At 37.8% G+C, this 26,779-nt stretch overlaps 1 protein-coding gene across 7 annotated transcripts in view; it reads left to right on the forward strand.

The window, feature by feature from the left end:
* The first annotated feature begins 4,216 nt into the window (after positions 1-4,216).
* Positions 4,217-26,779, forward strand: part of C1H5orf34 (chromosome 1 C5orf34 homolog) — a 29,671-nt gene continuing 7,108 nt past the window's right edge. For 2 of the 7 annotated variants that reach the window (XM_017653754.3, XM_073236484.1), the window contains exons 1-11: positions 4,241-4,580; positions 7,153-7,386; positions 7,546-7,635; positions 9,710-10,350; positions 12,697-12,795; positions 13,956-14,079; positions 17,769-17,860; positions 19,250-19,319; positions 22,477-22,647; positions 22,998-23,134; positions 25,232-25,330. In XM_017653754.3, the coding sequence (XP_017509243.3) occupies positions 7,192-7,386; positions 7,546-7,635; positions 9,710-10,350; positions 12,697-12,795; positions 13,956-14,079; positions 17,769-17,860; positions 19,250-19,319; positions 22,477-22,647; positions 22,998-23,134; positions 25,232-25,330 (1,718 nt within the window). In that variant the 5' untranslated portion in view covers positions 4,241-4,580; positions 7,153-7,191. Of the gene's footprint in view, positions 4,581-7,091; positions 7,387-7,545; positions 7,636-9,709; positions 10,351-12,696; positions 12,796-13,955; positions 14,080-17,768; positions 17,861-19,249; positions 19,320-22,476; positions 22,648-22,997; positions 23,135-25,231; positions 25,331-26,779 lie in introns of all 7 variants that reach the window. The other 5 variants (XM_017653755.3, XM_037023605.2, XM_073236474.1 and 2 more) reach the window with 5 other exon arrangements.

Consider the following 26,779-nt stretch of genomic DNA (forward strand, 5'->3'; position numbering starts at 1 on the left):
AAACTAAAAAGCCAGGAGTAACTTAGCCTGGAATGTTTGAACATCTCCCAGATAAGAAAACACCTCAACATAGCCCATGTCTTGTTTGCGTCAATTAAATGAGGCTATTGTAAAATTTACTTTAGCCTGCTAAAAGGCCCAGTTTATCTTTAACTTTACCCAGATGCTGTTTTTCCTCCTCTAGCCCCTAATCAAGTGATATATAACCTGGGCAATTAATATAGCAGGCAGGCCCAGCCATAAGCAACATAGTGAAGGGCAGGAAGGATTCCATCTTAAAGATAAGACTGCATTTTTACACCCAAGAAGTTAAGAAGTAAGATTATTAACTTACTATTTAATAGACAATAACTCAGCTCACCTTGAAAACAAGACAAGCAGTCTTGATTGATATGTTACCAAACCAAGAAACTGCTATTCTGAGAAAGAATCAAAGCAGTAAATTTCTTATGTTAACTCTGCAAAATAGTCGGGAAAACTGATAAGAAACTTAGTGTCTCTTTAAAAACAAACATTTAGAGACCATTTGGTGGATCTGCATCCCTAGCTCTTTGTCTCTCAACTGCCTATAAATCCCCTAGACAATGCACCACGACGGACTCTCTTGTCCCCTCCTGGTGTGAGCCAGAAGCTCTGTTCTCTCACTGTATCTCTAAGTAAAAAGCCTCTTCCTGGCTCTCCTACCTTGACTGTTTGCTGAGTTCATTCTTTGACTCCGCAAACAAGAACCCTGGCATCATGTGTACACAAGTGCATCTGTGTTCACTTCATCCCTCCTCGTCCTGTGCAGGAAATAGTCTTCCTCCTATCAAAGGCCAGTTATTCCACATGTGCTCAAATCCCATGCCCTCTCACTGTCCATGAACTCTATTATTACTTTGTCTGTATTCTTTCTCTCTTTTTCCACTGGCCCTTTGCATAAGCTGAACATGCCATTCCTCTCATCAAAAGAAATCTGACCCTCACATTTCTTGAGTACAGCCTATCTCTGCTTCCTAGTCAGACTTCTCAAGTGCCCCATTTTTTCCAGTTTCTTACCTCCTATTTGCTCTTCAAACCCACTGTAGCTTCTGCTGACACTAGATACAACAGCCCTCACTGAAGTCATCAATGGTATCTGTGCCACTAAATCCAGTAGACAATTCATTCTTACAGCTTGTTCGCTAGGCAGTATCTAACACTGTCACGTGACAGCAAAAGTGAAAGGCATCTAGAATACAATAGCTTACTTTCTAGCTTTGTGCTGTTCCTCAGAAGTTCTTGTGGCATTATCTTCCCTTACCTATTCTGTAAGCATTGGTGTTCTTCAAAGCTCAATCCTAAGTATTCTTTTCTCATGTCAATATCCTGCAACTATGTCATCCTCTCCTGAAGCTTCAGTTAACAGGTATTACTACTGACTCCAGATTTGTTTCTAATCTCTTGATTCTGGACCTTTGCTAACTTGTCATTTCCACCAAGAGGACTCACAAAATTTAAGTCATGCTACTCCCTAAATTTGCTTTTCTTACATCCCCCTCTCATTGATGGCACTGCCACCTATATACTTGACCCAAGCAGAAACCCTGGAACTATTTTTAACTCCTACTGTGCAATCATCCCCAAGACTATAGAGTTGATCTCCTAAATATTTCTTGGAGTTATGCTCTCCATCCTCACTGGTCAGTTTTGAGTCTGAAATGCCATCTCTCTCCTGTATCTTCTTCAGAAGACATCTACTGGGCTCCCCACATCTGCTCTGGCATCTTACAATCCATTCTCCACTCAGCAATTCTAGGAATCTTTCTAAAGTACAAATAGCATCACAAAACTCCTCTGTAGAAGACAGAATTTATACACAGAAGGTACTTTGGACAGAAGGAGGGGAAAAAGGTGGGAGTGAGGACCTAAGTTAGCATTGTGTAATACAAACATGTTACAGATCAGTGAAAACATGGTTGTTTGAGGGTGACTTCATTACACTTTACATAAGACCAAGGTCAATTTGCACATCAGACTTTTTACAATGGATATGAATTTAAGGAGTTAGATTTCTCCCCATCCCTGGTGGTGCCTCATTTGCTTAAACCCCTTGTAATATTTATCACTGGTTTTAAAATAAAGTCCATAGTTCAAAAATCCATGATAATCTGGCCCCTGCCCTGTGACTGTTGACCCATTTAGGCTTCTACCTTAAAGGCCTCCCTCTCTTCTTTAATCATTCGTAAACCAAACTGGCTTTCTTTCAGTCCTTTTAAGTGTCAGGATGCTTCCTTTAGACCTCAGGACCTTAACATAGGCTCTTACTTTGGCTTGAAACACTCCCTCCACCATCCTCCTGATGCCGGGGTTCTTGTTCATGAAGCCAAAGAATGAGCTTCACAAACACTCAAGGTAGGAGAGCAAGGTACAGGCTTTTATTTAGAGATACAGTGAAAGGACAGAGCTCCTGGCTGTAATAGAGCCCAGGATGGTGAGTTGTCCAGAGGTTTTATAGGCAGTTGAGGATTTTGGGGAACATGAAAAATGCTTAGGAATGTGGACTTATTAAGTGGTCCCTGAATATTTAGAATTAACTTAACACAAGAAACTTCCTGCTCTGATCATTTCTCCCAGATACCAGCATCTTGGTCTGGGAGCATATCAGACAAGGCCGTCTGCCCAGCCCCCAAGGTGGGCTGAGGTATTGTTTGCTAAAGAGTGTAAGTTAAGAATTTCTAACTTCTTAACTTCCTGAGTATTAAAATGCCATCTTATCTTCAAGGTGGAATCCTTCTTGCCTTTTACTATGTTGTTTATGCCTGGGCTTACCTGCCAAATTAATTGCCCAGTTTGGTCACTTATCAGATCTGAAGGAGGAAAGACAGCACATAGGTCTGAGCCTTTTAGCATGCTAAAGTGAACCTTACATATAATTACAAATAATTAGCATAATAAAAACATGTGCTACTCTTCTTTATCTGGGGAATATTAACTGATCTCACTGAAGAATGACCCTAGAGCTTAATATTTAACACAGTTTTGGTAGAGGGTTTCCTTGCATGTAGTTACATTGCTCTGACTGCAAATATCCTGCTTTGCTTTTTCCGGACGCCCTCACCCTGCCTACCCACCTACTTACACTTTGGATTTCAGTGGAAATATTTTCTTAGCCTAGGTTAGGCCCACCCCACTATATGCTATCACAGACCTCTGTATTTTATTTTACAAACACTTACCCCAACTGTGATCAAATTATCTACTCCTTAATTTTCCAGTTAATCTCTAGTCCCCCTCCTAGACCCTGGGTGTAGTTTCGTTTTATCCCCAGCATGTCTAGCAAATAGTAGGTTCTCCATAAATACTTTACGGCAATAAATAAATATAGCAGGCACATCTAATTAATTGTTATTTCAAAGAAAAGATGCAGATACATAGTTCAAAGATCTATTTTTCTGATACCTGACAATTCAAAAACTCTAGACTGAGAGATCTCTGAAATAAAAGGGCTTATTGAGCCTTTACTGATGCTAGCAAGAAAGAGACTGTGCCCTGGGACAAAGCTTCTGCTTCACCAGCAGGAAGTCCTGCTACAGAAACTTGTCTGCCATGCCAGACTCAAGAAATAGGGCACACTTACAAGGGGTCTCAAGGAAAGACTACAGATAAAGAAGATGGGCTAACTCCTAGCGGGCAAAGGCCAGGGATAGACAGTTAGCCCTTAGAAGGCTCGCGGATTGGGTGTGGTGATGGTCAAGACTGTTCACAAGCAGGAGGGATGCAGTTGTTCTGGGGACGTTCTAGATGACGCAGAAAATGACTTTCTCCGGGTAGGTGGAATTTCTCATTAACTACAGCCCTCGGCTATGACTTGATTACTTCCCCTTGTCTCTTTCCCCCATTCTCCGGCCCTCATATCATTTAATTTTAGAACACCTCAGAATGTTTTCCTTATCATACCAAATTAGGGAGAGGTTTCTATCTTTGGCCAAGTTTTTTTTAACATCTTTATTGAAGTAAAATAATTATACCTCCATAAGCCTCACTCACCTGAAAGCCACCCGTGTGGTTAGTTATTGTTTGACTCATCAGAATGCTAGGCTTCTTCAGACTTTATCACAACCAAGTACGCCCAGCTCCACAGGAGGAACCGAAAGTAAGGACCTTCGAAGAGGAATAGACTAGGAATCTCTCCCTCCGCTACTTCCGGTCCCGCCTTCCGCGGTGCGCGCTGGGGCCGTAGCAGTCGCAGCGGCGGGAGCAGGAGGGGCGGGACTTCCGGTCTTCCTTTTTCCGGGAGGAAAGCCAGTTCCCGAAGGCGGAAGGTTTGAACCGCTCCTAGGTACTGCTGCGTTGTGTGCCGTTCCTTAGCTGGCGCTTCCCGGCTCTGATTTAACGGACGTCTGGGCTAAAACACTCTTTCTGTGGCCTTATTTCTCCGCGGTTGTGATTGTTTTTTTCATCAAGAAACATGACTTATTGGTAATTTGTCAAATTGAAGAAATACTCCATCCCTCGAGAAGCAGCTGTGGGCAGACGCTGCGTCTTTGAACATTTTGGCAAATTAAATTAGCACAGGGCCACTGGTTGGTCTCATTCCCACGACTTTTCAGCCCAGAACTGTGAGTTCAAGACGTTGGTCATTGTTTTGATGAGGCTTTTTCTGTAACTAAGTGCATTTTGACAAATGATGTTCCCACTGATGTTAAGAACAGAATTGTGGCTTTTTAATCGTTCAGCATGCTGTGACGTAATGTACTGGGTGGTAAAATAAACAAAACAGGGATAAGACAGTAGAGATGAGGTTGAAAATTTGATTGGAGCCGGATTATAGCTTTTTATGAAATGCCGGATATAAATGCATTTATTGTTTAAGTACTGCCATTTAACGTGTAAACAAGCGACGTAAAGTGGTTGGTATGGTCTGGGTTGTGGAAAGTTACCTACAACAGCAACCCTGGAAATGGGCGGGAGAGGGAAGAAACTGGAAATAGACCCCAGAGAGTGCAGGAATTGAGGGGAGAATTAATGGCCTGAATGAGAAAAAGAGGAGTCAGGTTTAGGAGACAGACTTACAAAGTCCAATAGGACTTGTTACAGAGGTGTGGAGAGAAACAGTGGGAAGTCAAATATTGCTAAGATTGAGAGGCCATTAATTCAAATTGCAAATTAAGGAGGAGCGAGGGTTTTTTAATTCTCTTATCCTTTTAGTCGTTAAATAAAATCTTTGTTGAACTCATTATTTGCCAAGTATCGTCCTACATGCCAGGGACACGGTTATAAGACAGAGGTCTCTTTTCTGATTGAATTTATATCCTAGTAGAGAAAAGACAAAAAGCAAGTCAATATATAAAATCAGCTTTGGTAGTGAGATATGCCATTCAGAAAAAGATGAAATGGATAAAAAGTGATTAGGAGATGATTGGGAACAAGTTTAATCGAAATCATCAAGTCGTGCCTTTAGGAAATGATATTTGAGGTAAGATCTTATTGGTGACAAAGAGCCAGCCATGAAATAGGCCAGGAAAAGGACATGGTAGGCAGAAAGAACAATGGAGACAGGAAACAGCTTGTTTAAAAAGGCAGGTGTATCTTAAGTGGCCTGAACAAGGACGTGAGAGGAGATAACATTTGGAGAGGTAGATGAAGCCAAGATTGCATTTTATAGGCCATGGTTAGGAATTTGGATTTTATCATCCTAAGTGCAAACGGTAGGTTGTGAACCAGTAAGTGATAGAAATCATTTTTATTTTAAAAGGCCCCTCTTACTACTACCATATGTAGACTGGACACCATGGAAAGCAAGAGTGCAAATGAAATTAGAGGATATTACAAAAGCCCGCTTTTGGAGGGCATGGTTAAGTTCCATCTTAGCCATGTTGAGTTTGATTTATCTGGTGGGACAGGGACATGAAGCAGGCAACTGGAAGCTCTGGAGAGAGGTCGGATAGATTTGGAAGTTCTCTAGAGAAAGGAAATAATTAAAAGTTATGTCAGTGTCCTCAAGAGAGGCCATATGGTTTAATATTTACTTATATCCTGACATTCCACAAAAGATTATAGGTCAATCATATGTAGCTGATTACAGACTTTGAAAGGGGGTAAGATAAAAGAAAAAGCAAGGACAGGTATAAAAGCAACATGAATGTGTATAGTAAGGAGAGATGATGAAATGGGGACTAACATCAGGTTTTGAAAAAGCCTTGATTTAAAAAAATAGTGAAGAGACATGATTCAAAAAATAGATGTAGAGGGGAGCTATGGCAGCCCTTGTGTTTTAAAATAAAAGGCAGAGGAAGAGTTTTGTGCAGGGGAAATTAGACAATGCCATCAAAGGCTGACTAGTAGTAGTGTAGTAGGGTGAAGACAGAACTCAGTGAGTATAGGAACATACTGGTGACCATTGTGAAACAATTTCAGTAGAGAGGTGGAGGAGAAAGCTAGAATGCAATGAATTGAGGATTGATGGAAGAGAAAGGAGACCACAAGTTGATACTATACTTGAAAAGTCTATTGGTAGGAAATAGGGGTAAAACTGGGAAAAGTGGGATCTATGGAAAGTTATTTTTTTCTGTCAGGTGAAACTTGATTGCTTGAGTAGTAGAAGGAGATCATGTCCTAAAAGGGAACAGATAACTGGATTCTTCACAGATTAAAGGTCTGTGACAACCCTGCATGGAGCAATCTATTGGCACTGTTTTTCCAGCAGCATTTGCTCACTTCATGTCTCTATGTCACATTTTGGTAATTCTCACACTGTTTCAAACCTTTTCTTATATTTCCTATGGTGATCTGTGACCAGTGATTATGAGTCACTGAAAACTCAAATGATGGCTAGGATTTTTTAGCAACGAAATATTTTTAAATTACAGTATGTATTTTTTTTAGACATAATTGCACACTTACTAGACTACAGTATAATGTAAACATACTTTTATATGCACTGGGAAACCAAAACATTCATTTGACTTGCTTTATTGTAGTATTAGTATTCACTTTGTCACAATATTTGCTTTATTGTGATGTTCTGGAGCCTAACCCGCGACGTCTCCAGGGTATGCCTGTACTAAAGTAATCACTTTACATGCAACAAGAGTAAATGCAATAACAAAATGTTTTCCTTGTGTTCTTAGAAAATACAGACTTGTCCATTAAGGGAACTGTGTGTGCTACTCTGTTTCCTGTTTCCTTTAGTCTTCACCTTGGAAGGACATTTTATCCATAGTCAAAGTAATGGCGGCTGAAGTGCAAATGGTACTTTATGAAGATGATTCAGTGCAAGTACATTATGTTGATGGTTCCAGACTACAGCTTTCTCCCTGTGGGTCTGAATTTTTATTTGAAAAGGCTCCTCCTGTTTCAGCACATCCTTTAGAACAGCCAGAAAGAATTCGTCAAAGGACACACTTTGTTATTAGCACTTACCGAGTAAGTAAAGATGATGAAAAACAACTCTTTCTAATACCAAAATATTGTTGAGGTAGACAGAATATGGAAAATAATTACTATTCTGGATTATGGTCACTCTAAATTGATTTCAAATTATTTTACATTTTTTAAGGTTACATTGTGTATTTCTTTTTGTAGAAGCAACTGCAGCGAGCCCTCGATTTTCGAAACTCTGCTGCTATTTGCCCTTTTTTATCTGAAAGCCTCATACCTTCTGAAAGAAAAAAGGTAAATATTTTAAACCTCATTTTTCATAAGTGATGTTTAAGGACAAGTAATTAGAAACAGTTTAGTGTTTCATGTTTTTCTTCATGACACTTGGAAATGCTGTAGAATGTATATTTCTATATTTCACTAGACTTTATATTTTGTGTATTGGTTGAGACACAGAAGTTATACAGTTACATCTCCCTGCCTTTTTCCTCATAGCCAAGGGTTATACTCTGAATTTTTCAGATTGGTGGCTTTTTGATTCTCATAAATGTTAAAATTAAGAAATTATGTGGCACTGTTCACTGAAAATTATTCACTATGTAAGAACTTGTTCACCATATAAGAACTTGTTCATTATGCTTCAGAAGATTGGAGACTGTTGAGAATTAGGCTTGGGGTTGATGAATGATTGTGCATTGAGTCCCCTATACAGAATTTCATTGTTGTTAACAATCATTTGATCAATAAATATGAGAGATGCCCTCTCAAAAAAATTATGTGGCAATTTTCAGTTGCTTGTGTGTGGTTATTTGTTAATGTGTAATTACGTATGGGTATACAAATTTTATTCTTTTGCTTATATTCTGTTTTGAACTTTTAGGAATAATAACTTTCATTTATTGAGGATTTACTATGTGCCAATAACTAGGAATGATACTAAAAGTATTTCATAACACCAGTATGGCATGTGTACCTGCTAATTATTATGGGTGTCCAACTAGTCAGAACAGGTATGTTGGCTGGATATTAGCCTCTTTTTATAGGTGAGGGAACTAAACCTCAGAGAGTTTACCTAACTTGTCCATGGACATTTTTTAAGTGGCAAAGTCAGGATTTGAACCCAGTCTATGCCTTTTAACCACTTTCTGCTACCACCATGATGCTTGCCTGCCTACTGAGTAATTTTGTATTATGGTTTGTTTCATGGCAAAGGAATCATGGAAAATTATAAGCTATAATTAGTCTATAAGGCTATTTTTCCACTATATCTTTTGAGTAACTTTATTCATTGAAATTGCATAGCTTGCTGCCGATGCTGCAGTAGGATTATTAGATAGTCTAGGAATGATATATAATTCTAGAAGATAGAACTTCCTTAACCATCCTTACAAACCAGTTTTGCCATCAATGAATACTATAGTAACATCTGTACGCATGAATAGCACTGCAAATATGCCTTCCTGACACTAGTTTTTGTAAATTTAAGGTTTTATATAAATGGAAGTTGAAATGTTTACTATTATTAATTAATATTGGCAAGATTAACTAATTAAGAGATTGTTATGCAACACCCCTTGTTTTTATCTTACTTGAAAACATGCTCCACCCACTGTTACCTGGTATGAATCTGTTCTCTACTGGTCAGTATCAGTTCACTATTGAGTAATTCAGTCTCTAAAAATGTTATTAATTAAGCCACTTAGAATTTATTTTAGTATGTGATATGCCAGGTGCTATATAGACCAGGTACCTTATATATGTTATTTTATTTAATCCATTTGATAACTGTTTGAAGTAGCATTTCCTGAATGTTATTCAGTAATTCCAGTACCGTTACTTTGAAAAGCTTATGTTATCACAGTTAACATCTTAAGATATGGTTGAGTCCAACTCTGTATTCTCTGAGTTGTTCTGTCAATTATTTTTATGATAGTTCAATATCACCAAGTTATGATTGCTTTTAATATAGTACATTGTAGTGCTTCTCTTATTTATATTCTGTCTCTGAGTAGGACTTTGGGAGAGGCTGAAAATCTATTTCTGATTCATTGTACATTTTAAACAAAAATTTGTCTAATACTAAATATAATAAGGATTACTTTTTCTCTCATTTTTTTGTCTGTGTGTGGGTGTGGGTGTGGGTGTGTTTTACATCTCTTTTTCCTAAAAGAGAGAATCTTAACAATATCAAAAATTCTGTGGAAAATCATATTTAAGCTGACATCTGGCTCTCCACTTTTCATTCTCTCTGGGTAGTAAACACAGAGCTTTAAGAGCTTTCTTACATAATGCGTAACTATCAAATATATGGCAAAATTGGGCTGTTAACAAAAAATACAAACCATCTCTTTTTCTCCCCTCAACTCAGCGTATCTTCACTGACATCTCAGAAGTGAGATGGCCCAGTCGTGATACTGATGATGGCATGATATGTCTGCAGAGTGGCACTGTGAAGATAGCATCTTTAGATGGTCATGCATATCTTTGTCTGCCCAAATCTCAGCACGAATTTTCAGTACATTTTTTGTGTAAAGTAAGCCAGAAGCCAGACTCATCCGTCATATTGTCAGAAAAGAATAGTCAAGACAAAAACGGCAAACCAGTTGAGACAGCAGGCAAGACCTGTACTCATGGGAGTTTATCAGGACAAAGGCTGAAGAATAAAGAAAATGAACTTTATTCTCAGATCGGGAAATCCAAAGAATCTTTAGAGGAAAAGATTTGTGTAACTGAAGACAGGGAGGGGCTGCCTCCTCCTGGTACAAAACACACATGTATATACACGTGGGTACAGCAATGCTGGTCTGTGGCCTCCTGTCCAGAGGAATGGAAATACCCTTTGTCCTTGGCACTTCATTTTCGTAATAAAATCAGCAGGATGTCTGGAATTGATGCAGATATAACCCAGAGTGAAGTTTTAACTTCTCATGGGTCAGAGGAAAGAGGAAAAGAGGTCTCTGTTCTTCCCAGGGCCCTGTTGCTCAGCTGTCCGGTCCCACACCTGCACAGGTAATGCAAGAATGACGTGTCATAAAGCTTTTGTCTGAACCAGTCAAAAAATTTGACAAGACTAATTTTCCTTCTAAATCATCTGATACAATGCATAAGGAATGTTCATTCAGTTGGTTCAGAAGTTTGCTAATAACTGATAGTAATTTTCTAGCAAATATGTTGCTGATGTTTCTTACCCTGTGTCCATGCATTGACTGTTTATGAAGACTGACTATACACTAGAGACTTTGTTAAGTGCAGAGATAACTGATGACTAGGACACAGTCACTGCTTTCCAGGAGCTTAGAGTCTAATGAAGACCATTTTGCTGAAAAGATTATTAAAGTATGGTAAGTGAAGGCCCAGGGCTCTGTGACAGCATGGAGGACCATCAGCTGCAGCTCTGCAGAGCCTATCACGTTGGTCGCTGAAGCATGGATCTGACAATTTATGATCATGGGTTCTTTCCTCCATACCTTACCTCAGAGGCCACCTCTGTCTTTGGTTAACTAATTCTAAATATGTCCATTTTCAAAAGGGGTAAACACAGAGAGGCTTCTGGATGGCTGGGTATAAACCTTTTCCCTCCAGTGAGAGATGAATGACTTAATAGTTACAGCTTTGTAGCACAAACTGTATGTAAGTAGTGCAGTAATGATGATAATAGCTAATACAAAGCACTTAACTAGGTGCCAGGTACAGCTGTATTTGACCTATTTGATCCTCATAGCAACCTCATGAGGTAAGTACCATTAGTGTCCCATTTTGTAGAGGAACTTGAGACACAGAAAGGTTAAAAAACCTGAACAAAGTTGCACAGCTAGTACTTGTAGAATTAGGGTTTGATTCCAGGTAGTCTCTGAGTACATTGTGGTTATTTCAGGCAAACTATGGGAATGATTTTCAGGCTTGTCATGATTATCTAGTTAAAATTGGAAATTCAAGCATTATGATCATCCATCAAAAGAGGATTATGCTTCTAATTTAACAGTTTTTCTTTAACTTGCCTCTAGCCTTAGGTTAAGTCCATTATCCTTAAATATGGCTCAAAAGGCCTTCCATTTTCTGGTCCCTTCCTGTATCTTGCTTTCTCAACTCTTGCTAAACTGGATATCTTGCAGTTCCTAGAATGCCTTCTCAAGCTTTCTTTTGCCCCTGCACTTGTTCTTCCCTCTTCTGGAAACACTCCTTTCTCAGCTTGCAAACAGGCTCATTTCCAGATTTGCACATAAGCCTTTCTTCCTTAGGGTGGTTATCTCCAAGTCCCTAGAGGGATTTGATTCTTACACAATCCCATAGCATCTAGTAATTCTCTTTTCTTTATGATCAATATTTATTTATTTATTTATTTTGGTTGGGTTTTTAAAATTATTTATTAAGGTATCATTGATACAATCTTATACTCAGGTTTCACATGAGCAACATTGTGGTTACTACATTACCCCCTATTATCAAGTCCCCACCACATACCCATTACAGTCACTGTCCATGAGCATAGTAAGATGCTATAGAGTCACTAGTTTGTCTTCTCTGTGCTGTACTTCCCCATGCCTACCCTATTTTATGTGTGCTAATCATAATGCCCCTTAATCCCCTTTCCCTCCCTTCCCACCCACCCGCCCAACCCGTTTTCCTTCGGTAACCGCTAGTCCATTCTTGGGTTCTGTGAGTCTGCTGCTGTTTTTGTTCCTTCAGTTTTTGCATTGTTGTTTTACTCCACAGATGAGTGAAATCATTTGGTACTTGTTTTTCTCTGCCTGGCTTTTTTCACTGAGCATAATACCCTCTAGCTCCATCCATATTGTTGCAAATGGTAGAATTGTTTTCTTCTTATGGCTGAATAATATTCTATTATGTATATGTACCACATCTTCTTTATCTGTTCATCTACTGATGGACACTTAGGTTGCTTCCATGTCTTAGCTATTGTAAATAGAGCTGCATATACTCAATATTAATTATTTAACATCCTACTAGATAGGAATCTCCACTGAGGGCAGTGACCATGTCTGCTTTTTGGGGTTTTATTTTCCAGTATATATAGCACAGTGCCTTGCCCACCATAGATATTTCAATAAATATTTGTTGTTTGAATCCTAAATTTTAAAGGTTAGGAAAACTGTTAATTTATGTGATTGTGCTGAGATTCAGTAATGAGATTATTGAAAATACTGAAAAAGAAAAATATGGAAAATAATTAGTTTTAAATTTTACCGATGCAGTTTCATACTGATTTTTACTTTTCTTTAATCCAACAAGTTAAGCAATAAATGCATTATTGTTACAGTAGCACTCTCTGGTTGACTTCTAAAGTTAATTATGATGAGCAACCAGAATTAATAGCTTGTATTTTGTCCTTCACAGGTGGGATTTTTGTGATTCACTTTCCCAGAGGCTGTTTGATGAAGAATATTCCTATCGTGAGCTAGTGAAAGTGGTTTGGTACAAGGGTATTACATATAGGTAAGGTGCCCGCATTGGAGTTAGAGCTGTTTAGTGATATCACGGGAGGGATGGGACTAGCCTTGCAGACAGACTCCCATGAGAGGACACGGGTTTGCTGGAGCCATTGTTCTGTGTTTGGTCCTAAGTTTTACAAGTCCTAAACCTTCATTTTATATTAGTGCATGGAATGGTCTTGTGACTAATTCACATTAACCATATCCACAGGATGTTTGTGACAGCTCCAAAGCCAGTGAGGGATTCATGTGACTAGTGAATGAAATACTATGGCAGGTATTTAGGATAAACCCCGTCCAAGCATCAGGGCAACTACTTGTCTGAATTAGTCACATCAGAAGGTTGTCCACTAAGCATGGAATTGGAGAAAGGAGAGAGCCTCCAGGAGATTTCAGCCTTCCTTCTTGCCACAAATATTCACAGGCTAGCTTCTCTGTGTCTGCACTATTCCACTGAATGATCCCCATCCCACCACAAGTACACCTCTCTAGTGACTGGAATACTAATGTTGCCTAGATTCAGAGTCTTACTTCTGTAATGTTGCAAGAGTACTGCAAAATTTTTGTTCTTTGGGCTTTCCTTTTCCTGCATGAAAACCCACCCCTTCTGACAATACATTCCTCATATATGTTTCAATAAAATTGACTTCACATGCGGTTTTATATGTTACACAACCAGTACCTTGATTGTACATGGTGCTTCAGGTACAATCAGCTACCTTCTCTCAGGGATTACTCTTTTACACATGGCTAATCTCATCCATCAGATATTGATTCTACTAGTTTCATAATTCAAGAAAAATCTTATTTTCAGGTCCTGGAATTGTCATATTTAACTCCTATGTAATTGGCATTTCTTTGGTAACTGTCATGTGCCAGCCACTGTGATTGGCAGTGGGGATGCCAGGATAAGAAGATAGATGCCTGACTTCCATAAGCTGAGCTCAGTTATTAAAATAGATATATTAACTGATTCTGTGTGTGCTATTTATTTTTTGAAGAAAAATTAATTTAGCTGGTTGGGATACAGAGTATAAAATTATGTTTTGCTGCATAGGCAAAAAACCCCATATAACTTTGCTTTTTTTATTTTTAAGATTACCTTCAGGTATATTTTATCTCAATTAGAAAAAAAAATTTTTGATGATCATTTCTCTTCCTTAGACTTGCCCATAAAAATGTGAACTCTATAGAGATTTATCCTGGAGATGGATCTGTTTTCAAATCAGAAGGAGCGTATTTGGGGAACTATTTTACATATTACTCCATTCAAGAAGGGTCAGAAGAGGTAAGCTGACAATCAGGTCTCAGCTCAAGAAGCTTTTGGGTATATAGTACTTCTAAATAAATATATAGGGAATTAGATTTTTATATAATGTTGCTTGCTACTATTCCCCAGTCTGGAGAATCAGTATAACCTTACTGCCGGTATTGGCACAGTAATTATTAACCACTTTATTTTTATTGTATTCTTACCCTGTATTCTGTCATCCATCTGCCTCAGCATTTTGTGTTTGAATCAGAAGTTAAATTTCTTCTGTCATAGACTAGGAAACACTGAAACTAGCAACATTACTTTGAATGAATATACTTCACTGAATTAACATTTGATTAAAAGCACATTCTTTTTTCTCCCACCATGTAATTGTTTACATATTTAAAATATCTCCTAACTTCTAATTCTTCATATGCAACTATAAAGTTGAACACCGCTGTTCTTTGTGAAACATAAAATAATATACTTAATGTATTAGACCAAAATGTAATGTGGATACTTTGTTACTAGTCTAAATTTGCTAGTCTCCAATCTGTCATTTGACAACCACCCTTTTATAGGGATCACCATAGTATCACATGTCTGCTTTGCAGGATGGAACGTAATAAATATGTTTTCTTTCTGTGTTACAGAATAAAGTATTTGAGTGATAAGATTATCAGAGTTGGTAGGGAGAAGAGTTAAAAATAGAGTGAATTTTTTTCTTAACTATAGAAAATTGCAAATACACACGTAAGTAGGACAGGTGTAACAGACCTTCATGTACCTATCACCCAGCTTGTTCCATCTATACTTCCCACTGCCCACTCTACTCCCTTATTTATTTATTTATTTATTTAATTTTTTAATTATGGTATCATTGATCCCTATTTATTTTTATGTAAATCCCAAATATAATTTCATTCACAAATATTTTTATGTATATTGGAGCAGATTCTCTCCTGGGGTCTGTTTGTAGGAAGGTACTTACTTATTTAACAAACATGAATTGAACTGCTAGCCAGGCACTCTGTTAAGCACTGGGTAAAGATGAAGAGTTTCCTGCCCTCCTTTGAGGGTTCACAGTCTACCAGTCAGTCGGACAAACAAGCAAATAAATGAAAGCGAGCCCAACCTCGTGTGTGTGTGTGTGTGTGTGTGTGTGTGTGTGTGTGTGTGTGTGTGTGTGTGTGTGTGTGTGTGTGTGTGTGTGTGTGTGTGTGTGTGTGTGTGTGTGTGTGTGTGTGTGTGTGTGTGTGTGTGTGTGTGTGTGTGTGTGTGTGTGTGTTTCACAGTCTACCAGTCAGTCAAACAACCAAATAAATGAAAGCGAGCCCAACCCCGTGTGTGTGTGTGTGTGTGTGTGTGTGTGTGTGTGTGTGTGTGTGTGTGTGTGTGGTGTAAGAGAGAACACAGGCAAATTGGAGTGGGTGTATGTATTTATAGTGCATCTTCCTGGAGCTTCAGTTTTACTCAGGTGTCGGGGAGGGGGCAATTATTTTTACACTGAGGTAAATATAGGGAGTGGGAACATAAGCTTTTGGGATATAACACAAAAGTTTGAAACAAGTTGTGCTTTTTGTGGTGGACTGCTTTGGGCTTCACTGTCAGACCTCTGTGCAACACATTCTGTCTAGAGTGAGAAGATGTCGAAACAATTGGCTCTTATTGGGATAAAATTGTTTGCTCCTTACTTTAACTTATACTCCAACATAAATTCCAGATGGATTAAAGGGCTGAATGTAAGAAATCAAAATTTACAGTTATTCAAAGAAAATAAAGAAAGTCAATGTTTATAATCTTGGGGTAGGGGAGGCCTTAAGTATAATACAGAATACCAGAAGCCATAAAAGTTTGATAAGCTTGAAATTTTCATACTTAAATTTTAAATATTTAAGTTTTATCAGATCAAGTAAAAAACACAAAGGTCTGGAAAAAAAAGTTCAATGCTATAAATCAGTAATACAAAGACTAAAAAAAGAAAGTAATAGAAAAATGAGTACAAGGATAAGAATGGTCAAGCTATAGAAAAGGCAATATAAATGACCCATAATATTTGAAAACATGTTCAACTTTACTGCTGGCATCAAAGAAATAGAAATTACAGTGACAGTGACATAACATTTTGCATTCATCAAATTGTGAAATGCTTAAAAGGTTGATAATATCTACTGGTAGCAAGGGTGTGGGGGAAAGAGTTTGATAATACCAAGTAAAATTGGCCAAAAAGTCTGCTTCTAGGTATCGATACTAGAAACACATCAGCACATAGATACAAAGAAGCATGGTCTAGGATGTGGGTTGTGACATTTGTAGTAGCAAAAAACAGCTCTAGTGATCAGATTATGGGACTGCTGAGCAGCAGTTTAAAAGAATGCAAAAGATGGAGATGGAGAGACTGAAGGACCTCCAATACACTATTGAGTGAAAAAAAGAAAGTTGTATAATAACATGTACAATGACATCTTTGTGTAAAGAACAAAAAACAAACCCTAAATCCAAATATATTACTGTATATAATACACATGTAAATGCACAGGGAAAGATTTAAGTATACAACAACTGAACCAAAGTGGATACTTTTGGGGAGGAAGAGTCTGGGAATTTGTGAGGAGGGAGGGGTATGGAGGGACTTAAGTCTTATGTTTTTTAAATTTTTTTCCCCCAAAAAATGTAGTAAAGTATTTCTTGAGTACCTTAACATTGAAATGGGAAAGATTGAAAAGGACTCACAATGTAAGTGCTTCCATTAGAGATAAGAACTTAGTGCTTTGGGGACACATACAGAGGGGCACCTGATCTAGTTCTGGAGACTCCAGAAAGGCCTTCTGAAGGAAGACCTGGCTAAGCTAGGATCTGTAATTCTAAAGGAAGAGCTATATAAAAGAGGGATGGAGGTTGGAGGATTCTATATAGGCTTTTTAATTTTTTTGTCTCAAGGGAAAGGGGACTTATGTACTAAATTTCCTGGTAATGTGTAGAAAAATTAGTTTGGTTACCATGCTAATTTCTTTTTAAATTTTTATTAAGGTATGATTGATATACACTCTTATGAATATTTCACATGAAAATACAATGTGGTTACTACATTCACCCAGATTATCAAGTCTCCACCCATACTCCATTGCAGTCAGTGTCCATCAATGCAGCAAGATGCCACAGATCCACTATGTGCTCTCTCTGTGATACACTGTTCTCCCCGTGATACCCCCCACACCATGTGTACTAAACATAATACCCCTCAGTCCCCTTCTCCCTCCCTCTCCACCCACCCTCCCACACCCCTCCCCTTTGGTAACCACTAGTTCAGTCTTGGAGTCTCTGAGTCTGCCATTTTGTTCCTTCAGTTTTGCTTCATTGTTATACTCCACTAATGAGGGAGATCATTTGGCATTTGTCTTTCTCCACCTGGCTTATTTCACTGAGCATAATGTCCTCCTACCATGCTAATTTAAGTATAGCTAAAATTTAAGTTGGGAGAGTAAGTTACAGTATATAGTATCTAACTTGAATGTATAAGAGGAATTCTAAATTTTTTTTAAATGGGAAAAAGGAAAAACATCATAAAATATCTTTAAAAACATACCTTTTATGGGCTTTTGGTTAAGTTAAAATAACTGTTTGCCTTGTCACTATGTAAATACATATATCAAGAAAAAAATTGCCAAGTAATAATGGCCAAAATTCTTTACTGAGATTTTTCATTTTAAACCTATTTTCAGAGAGAAGAGAAAACTTACTCAGTAAATAACCTTCCTCCAGATAGACCAGGAAGTCTATTTTCTGTGTGTTCTCTACTTGAACAGGCAACTAGGTAAGTTCTTCACATTTAACTGAATCAAGTGTTACATGTTTGAGAACCTGGATACATTTCCTAGAATAAGATTTATAATTTAGTAGGTGTAGTGGAAATGCATGTCTTTGGTAAAATGTGCCAACTTTTTTGATCTCATCATTTATAGAGTAAGTTAATTATTATCATTATAAGGGTACTTCTGACATTGAAATCAAAAGTTAAATATGGAGAAACATCCCTATATGGCAAGCAAGTGCTACTTGGAAAAAAGGGCCTTTTCTCTGAGTACATGGGCATCATTATTGTTCCTTGGAATCAAGTTGAGGATTTGATGATACATTGAAAATTTTTATACTGCTTTACTATCCTCAGACTAATAGTGATTTCTGAGAGTGTACAGTAGATGAAGTATAGTTTTGTTACTGAAAACTGGTTCTTGTCCCCAAAGTCAAATCACAAAACACAATGACAAGATTTTGAGGAAAGGAAAGGAATAGTTTATTAATTTGCCAGCAGATGCAGGAGTAGCAGGTTAATGCCTTAAAGAGCCACTGTACCCCTGGAGCACAAGCAATTAGGGCTTTTAGAGAGGAAATTGGGAGCGAGATCCTGTAGTGTTCACAGACACGCAAAGTAGCAACTTGCAAGGATCTAAGCAGACATGCTTGCACCAATTCAATTGCTTTTTGTTTCTCTTATGCATTCCTCCTCAGGACTCTGGGACAGGATGACTTGGGCTCTGCAAAATCAGCTTTCTGCATTATCCCTGACCCTGAGACTCAGAAAATAGGGAGAACAAAGAGAAACTGCCACCTCTTAGTGGTTATAAAGTTTTTAGGGCTACTTGAGTTCATTTTCAAGTTAATGTTAGTGTTAAATTTTAAACCCGGAGATTTAATTCACTTTCCTCTGTTTAGTTCTTTGGTTCATATGTTCTTAAAAAATTCTCCTAATTAATAAATCTGTGGCACTCAGAAGAATGAAAGGGGATTATTAAGTTATTTATTTTATAAACTTATGTCTAAGCACCTGCCAAAGTAGATTTGAAGGAGCAGAATTGGTCATTTGGTTTCCTGGGGGTGGTTGATTGACATCCCCATGTTTCTTCCTTTTAGGAACTATCAATCTGTCACCTCTTAAAAAGGAGCCCTGAAAATTCTCTCCATTTAGAGTCATTTCATTGCTAAAAACCAGAGGAATGACCTTAACTGTGTAAGATTAGCAGAGAGGGAAAAACAGTAGAAGTTTCCTTCTAGAGGCTTAAGAATTTCTGGAAGAAAAGAATTCTGGACATAGTTTAATGGAAATGAGGTACTTGCCTAAAATGTATAGCAGTGAGAATGGGTTGCTAGAACTGGAAAATGCCATTATTTGCAAATCTTTAAGTACTGTTTTTCATGTTAACAGAATTCTGCAACATTGTGCCAAGATGAGGCTTTCTTTAAGCCATAACTGTTGGATATGCTGCTGGAAAATGGTATCTTAAAATTATTTCAAAATCAAGATATTTTTTAATTGCTCTATTGTTTGTATACACAACACTAAGTTCAAATTATTTTCATCTAAGTCATGTGAGAAATTATTTGTGATAGTAATTGGTTTATTCAGAAAAATATCCACTTAAACCCTATAAACTCAGGCTTTTATGTTATATTTCCATTGTACATATTTATTTTGTTTTTCTTTTTTTTAGTGGAGGGTGAAGAGCTGGGGAATTGATTGGATTTGCAATATGTAAAAACATAGTTATTATAAAACCTGATATTACAGTATTCTACTCTATTTCCTATAACTGCAGTAAATTTTTTTTAATTAATTAATTTATTTTGTTGTCATTAATCTACAATTACATAAAGAATATTATGTTTACTAGACTCCCCCCTTCACCAAATCCCCCCACAAACCCCATTACAGTACTGTCCATCAGCGTAGTAAGATGCTATAGAATCACTACTTGTCTTCCCTGTGTTGCAGAGCCCTCCCCATGCCCCCCCATTATACATGCTAATCATAATGTTCCCCTTTCTTTTTCCCCATCCTTATCCCTCCCTTCCCTCCCATTCTCCCCAGTCCCTTTCCCTTTGGTAACTGTTAGTCCATTCTTAGGTTCTATGATTCTGCTGCTGTTTTGTTCCTTCAGTCATTCTTTGTTCCTATAGTCTTTGGGTTTGAGGTGAGTCTCTTGTAAGCAGCATAGAGATGGGTCTTGCTTTTTTTATCCATTCTATTATTCTGTGTCTTTTGATTGGTGCATTCAGTCCATTTACATTTAGGGTGATTATTGAAAGACATGTACGTATTGCCATGGCAGGCTTTAGATTCATGGTTGCCAAAGGTTCAAGGTTAGCTTCTTTAGTATCTTACTGCCTAACTTAACTCACTTATTGAGCTATTTTAGACACTGTCTGATCATTCTTTATTTTTCTCCCTTCTTATTCTTCCTCCTCCGTTCTTTATATGTTGGTTGTTTTATTCTGTGCTCTTTTGTGCTTCCTTTAACTGCTTTTGTGGGTAGTTGATTTTATTTTTTGCCTTTAGTTAGTATTTGGTTGGTCTGCTTTCTCTGCTGTGATTTTATTTTCTCTGGTGACATCTATTGAGTTTTAGAAGTGCTCCCATCTAGAGCAGTCCCTCTAAAATACCCTGTAGAGGTGGTTTGTGGGAGGCAAATTCTCTCAACTTTTGCTTGTCTGGGAATTGTTTAATCCCTCCTTCATATTTAAATGATAGTCATGCTGGATACAGTATTCTTGGTTCAAGGCCCTTCTGTTTCATTGCATTAAATATATCATGCCATTCTCTTCTGGCCTGTAAGGTTTCTGTTGAGAAGTCTGATGATAGCCTGATGGGTTTTCCTTTGTAGGTGACCTTTTCCCTCTCCCTAGCTGCCTTTAAAACTCTGTCCTTGTTCTTGATCTTTGCCATTTTAATTATTATGTGTCTTGGCGTTGTCCTCCTTGGATCCTTTCTGTTGGGAGTTCTGTACACTTCCATGGTCTGGTCGATTATTTCCTCCCCCAGTTTGGGGAAGTTTTCAGCAATTATTTCTTCAAATACACTTTCTATCCCTTTCTCTCTCTCTTCTTCTTCTGGTACCCCTATAATGCAGATATTGTTCCTTTTGGATTGGTCACACAGTTCTCTTAATATTGTTTCATTCCTGGAGATCCTTTTATCGCTCACTGCATCAGCTTCTATGCGTTTTTGTTCTCTGGTTTCTATTCCATCAATGGCCTCTTGCATCTTATCCATTCTGTTTATAAATCCTTCCAGAGATTGTTTCATTTCTGTAATCTCCCTCCAGACATCTGTAATCTCCCTCTGGACTTCATCCCTTAGCTCTTGCATATTTCTCTGCATCTCCATCAACATGGTTATGAGCTTTATTTTTAATTCTTTTTCAGGAAGACTGGTTAGGTCTGTCTCCTTCTCAGGGTTTACCTCTGTGATCTTGGTCTGTATTAGTTTCTTCTGCCTTTTCATGGTTATAGATATATTTGTGGGGAGCTGGCGCGTGTGTTGGGTAAGAGAAAGTCCCTTCTTGCCAGTTTATGGCCTTCCTCTCCTGGGAGAACAGCAGCCTCTAGTGGCTTGTGCTGGGCAGCTGCGTGCAGATGGGGCTTCTGATCTTGCCCAGCTGCTATGGAGTTTATTTAGCTCTGCAGTTGCTGTGGGCATGGCCTGCCTCAGGCTGCTTCTCCAATATGGCAGAGCCACGTTGGAGGGGGAACAGGCGGGAGGCTGTTTATCACAGTGAGGGGCCTCCGAGCTGCACTGCGGTGGTTCGGGCACCCAGAGCTCCCTGAGGTTCGCAGCTGCTGGGCTAAGTGTCCCAGGACGCTTCTGTCCGGCTGTGGGGTCCCTGTCCCTTTAAGACTTCCAAAAAGCACTTGCTTTTCTTTGTCCCCAGGGCGCCGGCTGTGGGGACCCGCTCACAGGTCTTACTGTCCTGTTTCCCTAGTATCCAGGACCCCATGCATGCACTGTGTCTGCGCTCCGGGGCGGATGGCTAGGGCTGGGTGTTTAGCAGTCCTGGGCTCCCTCTCCCTCCCCGCTCTGACTCCTCTCCTCCCGCCGGGAGCTGGGGTGAGGGGCCTCGGGTCCTGCTGGGCCACGGCTTGTATCTTACCCCCTTAATGAGGCACTGGGTTCTCTCAGGTGTGGATGTAGTCTGGCTGTTGTCCTGTGTCTTCTGGTCTCTCTTTTAGGAAGAGTTGTCTTTGTTGTGTTTTCAAAAATATATTTGGTTTTGGGAGGAAATTTCCGCTGCTCTACTCACGCCACCATCTTGGTTCTCTCTTGCAGTAAATTTTTCAACACTGTCTTGGAGTGATTCTCAGACTTTGATTTCTTTATAAATTTGATTGTAAACCTCTAGGTTATTGTACTTCCTAATTTTTGTCTGTATTCTATGTAAAACTAAGCAGAATGGTGACTTTCCAAAGATGATAGAACTTAATCTGCTTGAAATACTCTCTTAAGCATCCACTTCTGGAAAAGTTAAAATGTGCATAAGGATTCTACAGTATTTGACTTTTGAATGAGTATATGAAGTTGCCTCAGAGTTCATTAATATTTTAAATCTTATTAATGGACAACTCTGTTTCCTGCAATTTTTATTTACTTGGTTTTAGGTACCTAGGATACATGATAGCAATATACTGCCTTTGCTTTTGAGAGACTCGCTCATACCCAGCGTGGGAAGATTTCTTGCATACTCTGATAACAAAGTACATGCTATCTTTTTGGATGGCATTACTGTGACCCTAAATTGGAATTTCAGCTCCTTTATTGAAAAGTTACAGGTGAGTATACTCCAAACTGAAACCATTTTTTTTAAATCTATGGAAATTAAGTACTATATATCTTAATTTTTTGAAGTATAAAATCTGTCAAGAGGCTTTACTGATCTCATTGGATTTTCTAGCAAAAATCAGAAAGGTGTGACAGTCATTTTATAAAGGTAACTCATTACAGAGATAGGGACTAGTATTGTTCTTTTGATAATTGTCTGTATGAGTGGTGATAAAGTAATACGTATATCCTATGTAAAATATAACTTTTAAATTAGTAAAAATAAAGTTTTGATGATTCATCTACTTATTTTTTTAATTGGTAATTAAATTAAAAGATGGTTTTGTTTTTGATTTTTCAGTTTCAGAATGATAAAACTTACCCCTCCTCCTTGCTTCTTGAGGTAAATCAAGGTCTCAACTTAGGTTGGTGTAAGTTAACTTTTCCTGATGGGCAAGATCAGTTAATTCAGACTGAACATGCTGGACCATATGAAAGGTACTGAAAAACAATTTTAAAAATTATTTTCATGTTACTGAATAACTTTTATGACGGGAATATAAATACTATTTAAATACATTTGACTCTTGAGCAAATATATCTGACTCCCCCACACAATCAAAAATCAGGTATAACTTTTGACTCCCCCAGAGCTTAATTACTAATAGCCTACTGTATATAAAATGGGTCAAATAACTTCGGGTGCAACAAAGAGTAGAAAACTAGAAAAGAAATGGGAAAGTTGTAGGATTCAACAGAGAAAAGAGCAAGCAGAGGGTGAATTAGCAAGTTGACACCTACCTGCTGGGAGATCAGGCCTGTGCTTGGAGGGATGCACTTTGCTTGGATGGCAAAGGTTTCCTACCTTCCTCTGAATTGCACAGTCTGGGCCTCAGCTGTGTTCCTCTCAGATCCCAGCGTTTCTCGCTTGTCAGATAATGGCAGATTAGCTCAGTTGATTAGAGCATGGTGCTAATAACCACCGTTTATAACACATTTCCTTTTCCATTTCTATCAACCACAACACCTGTGGAATCTGATGCCTTACAACCAATTTTTAAAAATCCACATATAAGTGGACCTGTGCGGTTCAAACCCATGTTGTTCAAGGGTCTACCGTATATATTTTTAGTGCTTACATGTGAATAATGTGCATGAAGTCATTTCAACAGCTATCAAAGTTTACAGTTATATTGGATCTGGCATAACTAAATAGACCTGATCAGCCTTAATTATTTTCATTTGTATTCAAGTGATTTTTCAAAATAAATGTATATGTACCTGTATACATACATACATGATAAAACTGGCTTGCAGAGGACTGTGGTCAACTGTGTGAACCAATTAACTAATTCCCTAACCAGTTTGAATAAGGTTTGTAACCTTATTTCTATAACATAGAAAAAATTCATTAGCTGATGATTATCCTTAAAGTGGAGAAGATTCTTGAAGTCAGCTTTTTATGAGTTTGCTTTTTCTTTGATTTAATTTGTTATTATAATCATTCTACTTGTGAGTTCTTGACATGTCAGTGATTTTAATTGAGAGTGTTCGCCTAAGAATTGCTTTTTTATCTCTTGAATTTTATTTCTGTTGAGATTTATTACGTTTTGGTCTAAATGCTCTAACCATTCATTGCTAAGTTGAATAATTTGCCACAGAAGGATAGTGTTTTTAGCGAACTTTAGTGTTTATTTCAGCTAGTTACTTCAGTCCATCCATTTTATTGAACTTGATCCTTGTTTTGTATATCCAGTGAGTTACATTATATATATGTAGCTCCAGGGGGAAGGGTGCTCCCAGTCTGGGGTGAGTACCCTATAAAAGTGTGATACCGAAATAAGTCAAGGGAAAGGGTAGGTAGGGGGAAAGGCTTTTATTCCTTATAGCCTCTAGCCAGGCTTGGCACCATCAATCTCCTGATGCTCTGCTGCCATGGCACGTTCTCTACTTCCTGCCCACCCCTTCTGGGAGGAACTCCATGGGCAGGTCTTTGGTGACTGGCAAACCCACACCAATTACATACCAGGAACAGACGGTAGGAGAGAATTGAGTTTGCCCTGGAGGCTGCAGCAGTAAACACCTGCTGATATATAACTGGACTAAGGCCAGGAGGGAGATACTGGAAATTCTGCCTTTTACCCCACAACATATATGTACATGTATGTGTATATATGTATTGATGGGTGTGTTTTGGTTTAAATTTTAGAGAGTAGATATACATTTAGTCTTGTGTGTAAAGACATTTTCATGATAAAATTTGATGAAACTCATTTTACTTTGAAAAACTATAAGAAAAATTTAGACATTTGAGTTTGAACTTTGAATGAAATCCAAGTATCACCTTTGTTCTGATTCTTAAGTTTCATCTTTATTAATCATGAATGTGAGTAAATAATTTTATTCTTAATGAATGAGAAAGACGTGCTCTTCTGTTTCTAATGAAAAAGATCAAGAAAATTACCCAGCAAATGCCTCACTGTAGATTTTTTATCCTTTTTTCCAAATTGTCTTAATAATTTTTCTATTTTTTGAATATTTTATAAACATTATAAAAGTTCATTTTTCAAATATTGTTTAATGTATTCAATTTAGATATGTGACAACAGTAATATCATGGTGTAGAAGACTAACCAATACTTGTTGGGGAGAGACGCCCACACATCCTTCATCTTTTGTTCTTGAAGAAAATTGGTATTTATTTTTCTTTTAAACTCAATCTGTGTAGGAGATCAAATGGTAAATTCTAAGACTTTCTCTCAAGAAAACTTTTTCTTAGTTAAGTATATTTAACTCCTAAAATGTTCATGATAGCTTAAGCTTAAAAATAATTTATCTTTAATCTGATATCTAACTTAATAGATTTCATCATATTATATTTCATTTGAAGATCTGAAAACTTCATATCAAAGTGTGTGACTTTTAATATGATAACTTCATCCTGAAAAGTTTATGGACAGTTTAAAGGAGGCTCTTTTTTAATTTTAGTAATTTTAAAGGAAATAAAATGTTGACTAACATAACTTGCAGAAAAAGTTGATTTTGAAATAATTTCTATCAAATTAATTACCTCCCAAAATTAATTGGCAAATCAACAAATGAAGTGAACATTTTAGTCCCTCTTGTGTGCCTGTCAATGTGCAAGGGACTAAAACTGGGCTTTTAAGAAATATTTATGGAAATTAAGACATTTTAGGAAGGAAGCAAAGGCAGAGATAAAAAAAGGATATTTTCATCTGTGGAGACAGAAGACAATTTTTATGAAGAAGACACTATCTATTAGGGTGTAGTTTGAGTTTTGATAGGAGTAAATCTTGTAATTAACAGAGGAGTTCAGACTTGATGGAATTACAAGTTCCTAAGTGGAAAAAATGATACAAGAGAAGTCATTTGGAAGGTTAGTGTTACTGAGAGTATAACTGGAATATACTGGAAAAGAAGATACCAGGAACAACTTAGGAAGCTTAAAAGTCAGTTGTATGGTGTCTTAGTATAGCATGGTAAAGATATAAACATTAAGCTGATTCTTACTGTCTTTTCCTAAGTTACCTAGAAATGAGATACAAATCAAATCTGTAGATGTTATTGGAATATCTCACGTATCTTAATGATTCAGCTTCCCAGATCCCTTATTCTTCAGCTACAGCCTGTTTGGAGCAGAAAGGTTGCCCAAGTAGCTAGCAAAAACATAGTTGGGAAGAAGGGGAAATTGTACATGGCTATAAAAGTGGTCACTTCATCATTGCTCAGCTGATAAAGTTTGTAAAATGCTAGTATATGAAAGCTTTGAAGAGGATAACTGTCAAGATATACTGAAAAATGAGGGAGAGATCGGAGTGCAGAGTGGTGATAAGCAGCTGTGGGTGGAAGCATTGAGGAGCAGCAGAGAGAAAAAGAAATTGAGGAGGAGTAGGGAGGGGAGATCCAGCCACTTGAAATAATAGCTCCATTCCCCTTGCAAAGCCTTAGACATCTGCATTGTGATTTGTTTTCTTGTCAGGAGTAAGTTGAAGGAAGAGAAGTGATGGCACAATAAGCACCTATCTAAATTGTAGTTCAGTATTATTTTTTCAACTTACCTTCTATTATTAGCTTACTGATTCAACTTTTTAATAGGGATGCTGGTCAAAATATAGTACAAAA

Source organism: Manis javanica, chromosome 1 (assembly GCF_040802235.1).
Source record: "Manis javanica isolate MJ-LG chromosome 1, MJ_LKY, whole genome shotgun sequence".
NCBI lineage: Eukaryota > Metazoa > Chordata > Mammalia > Pholidota > Manidae > Manis > Manis javanica.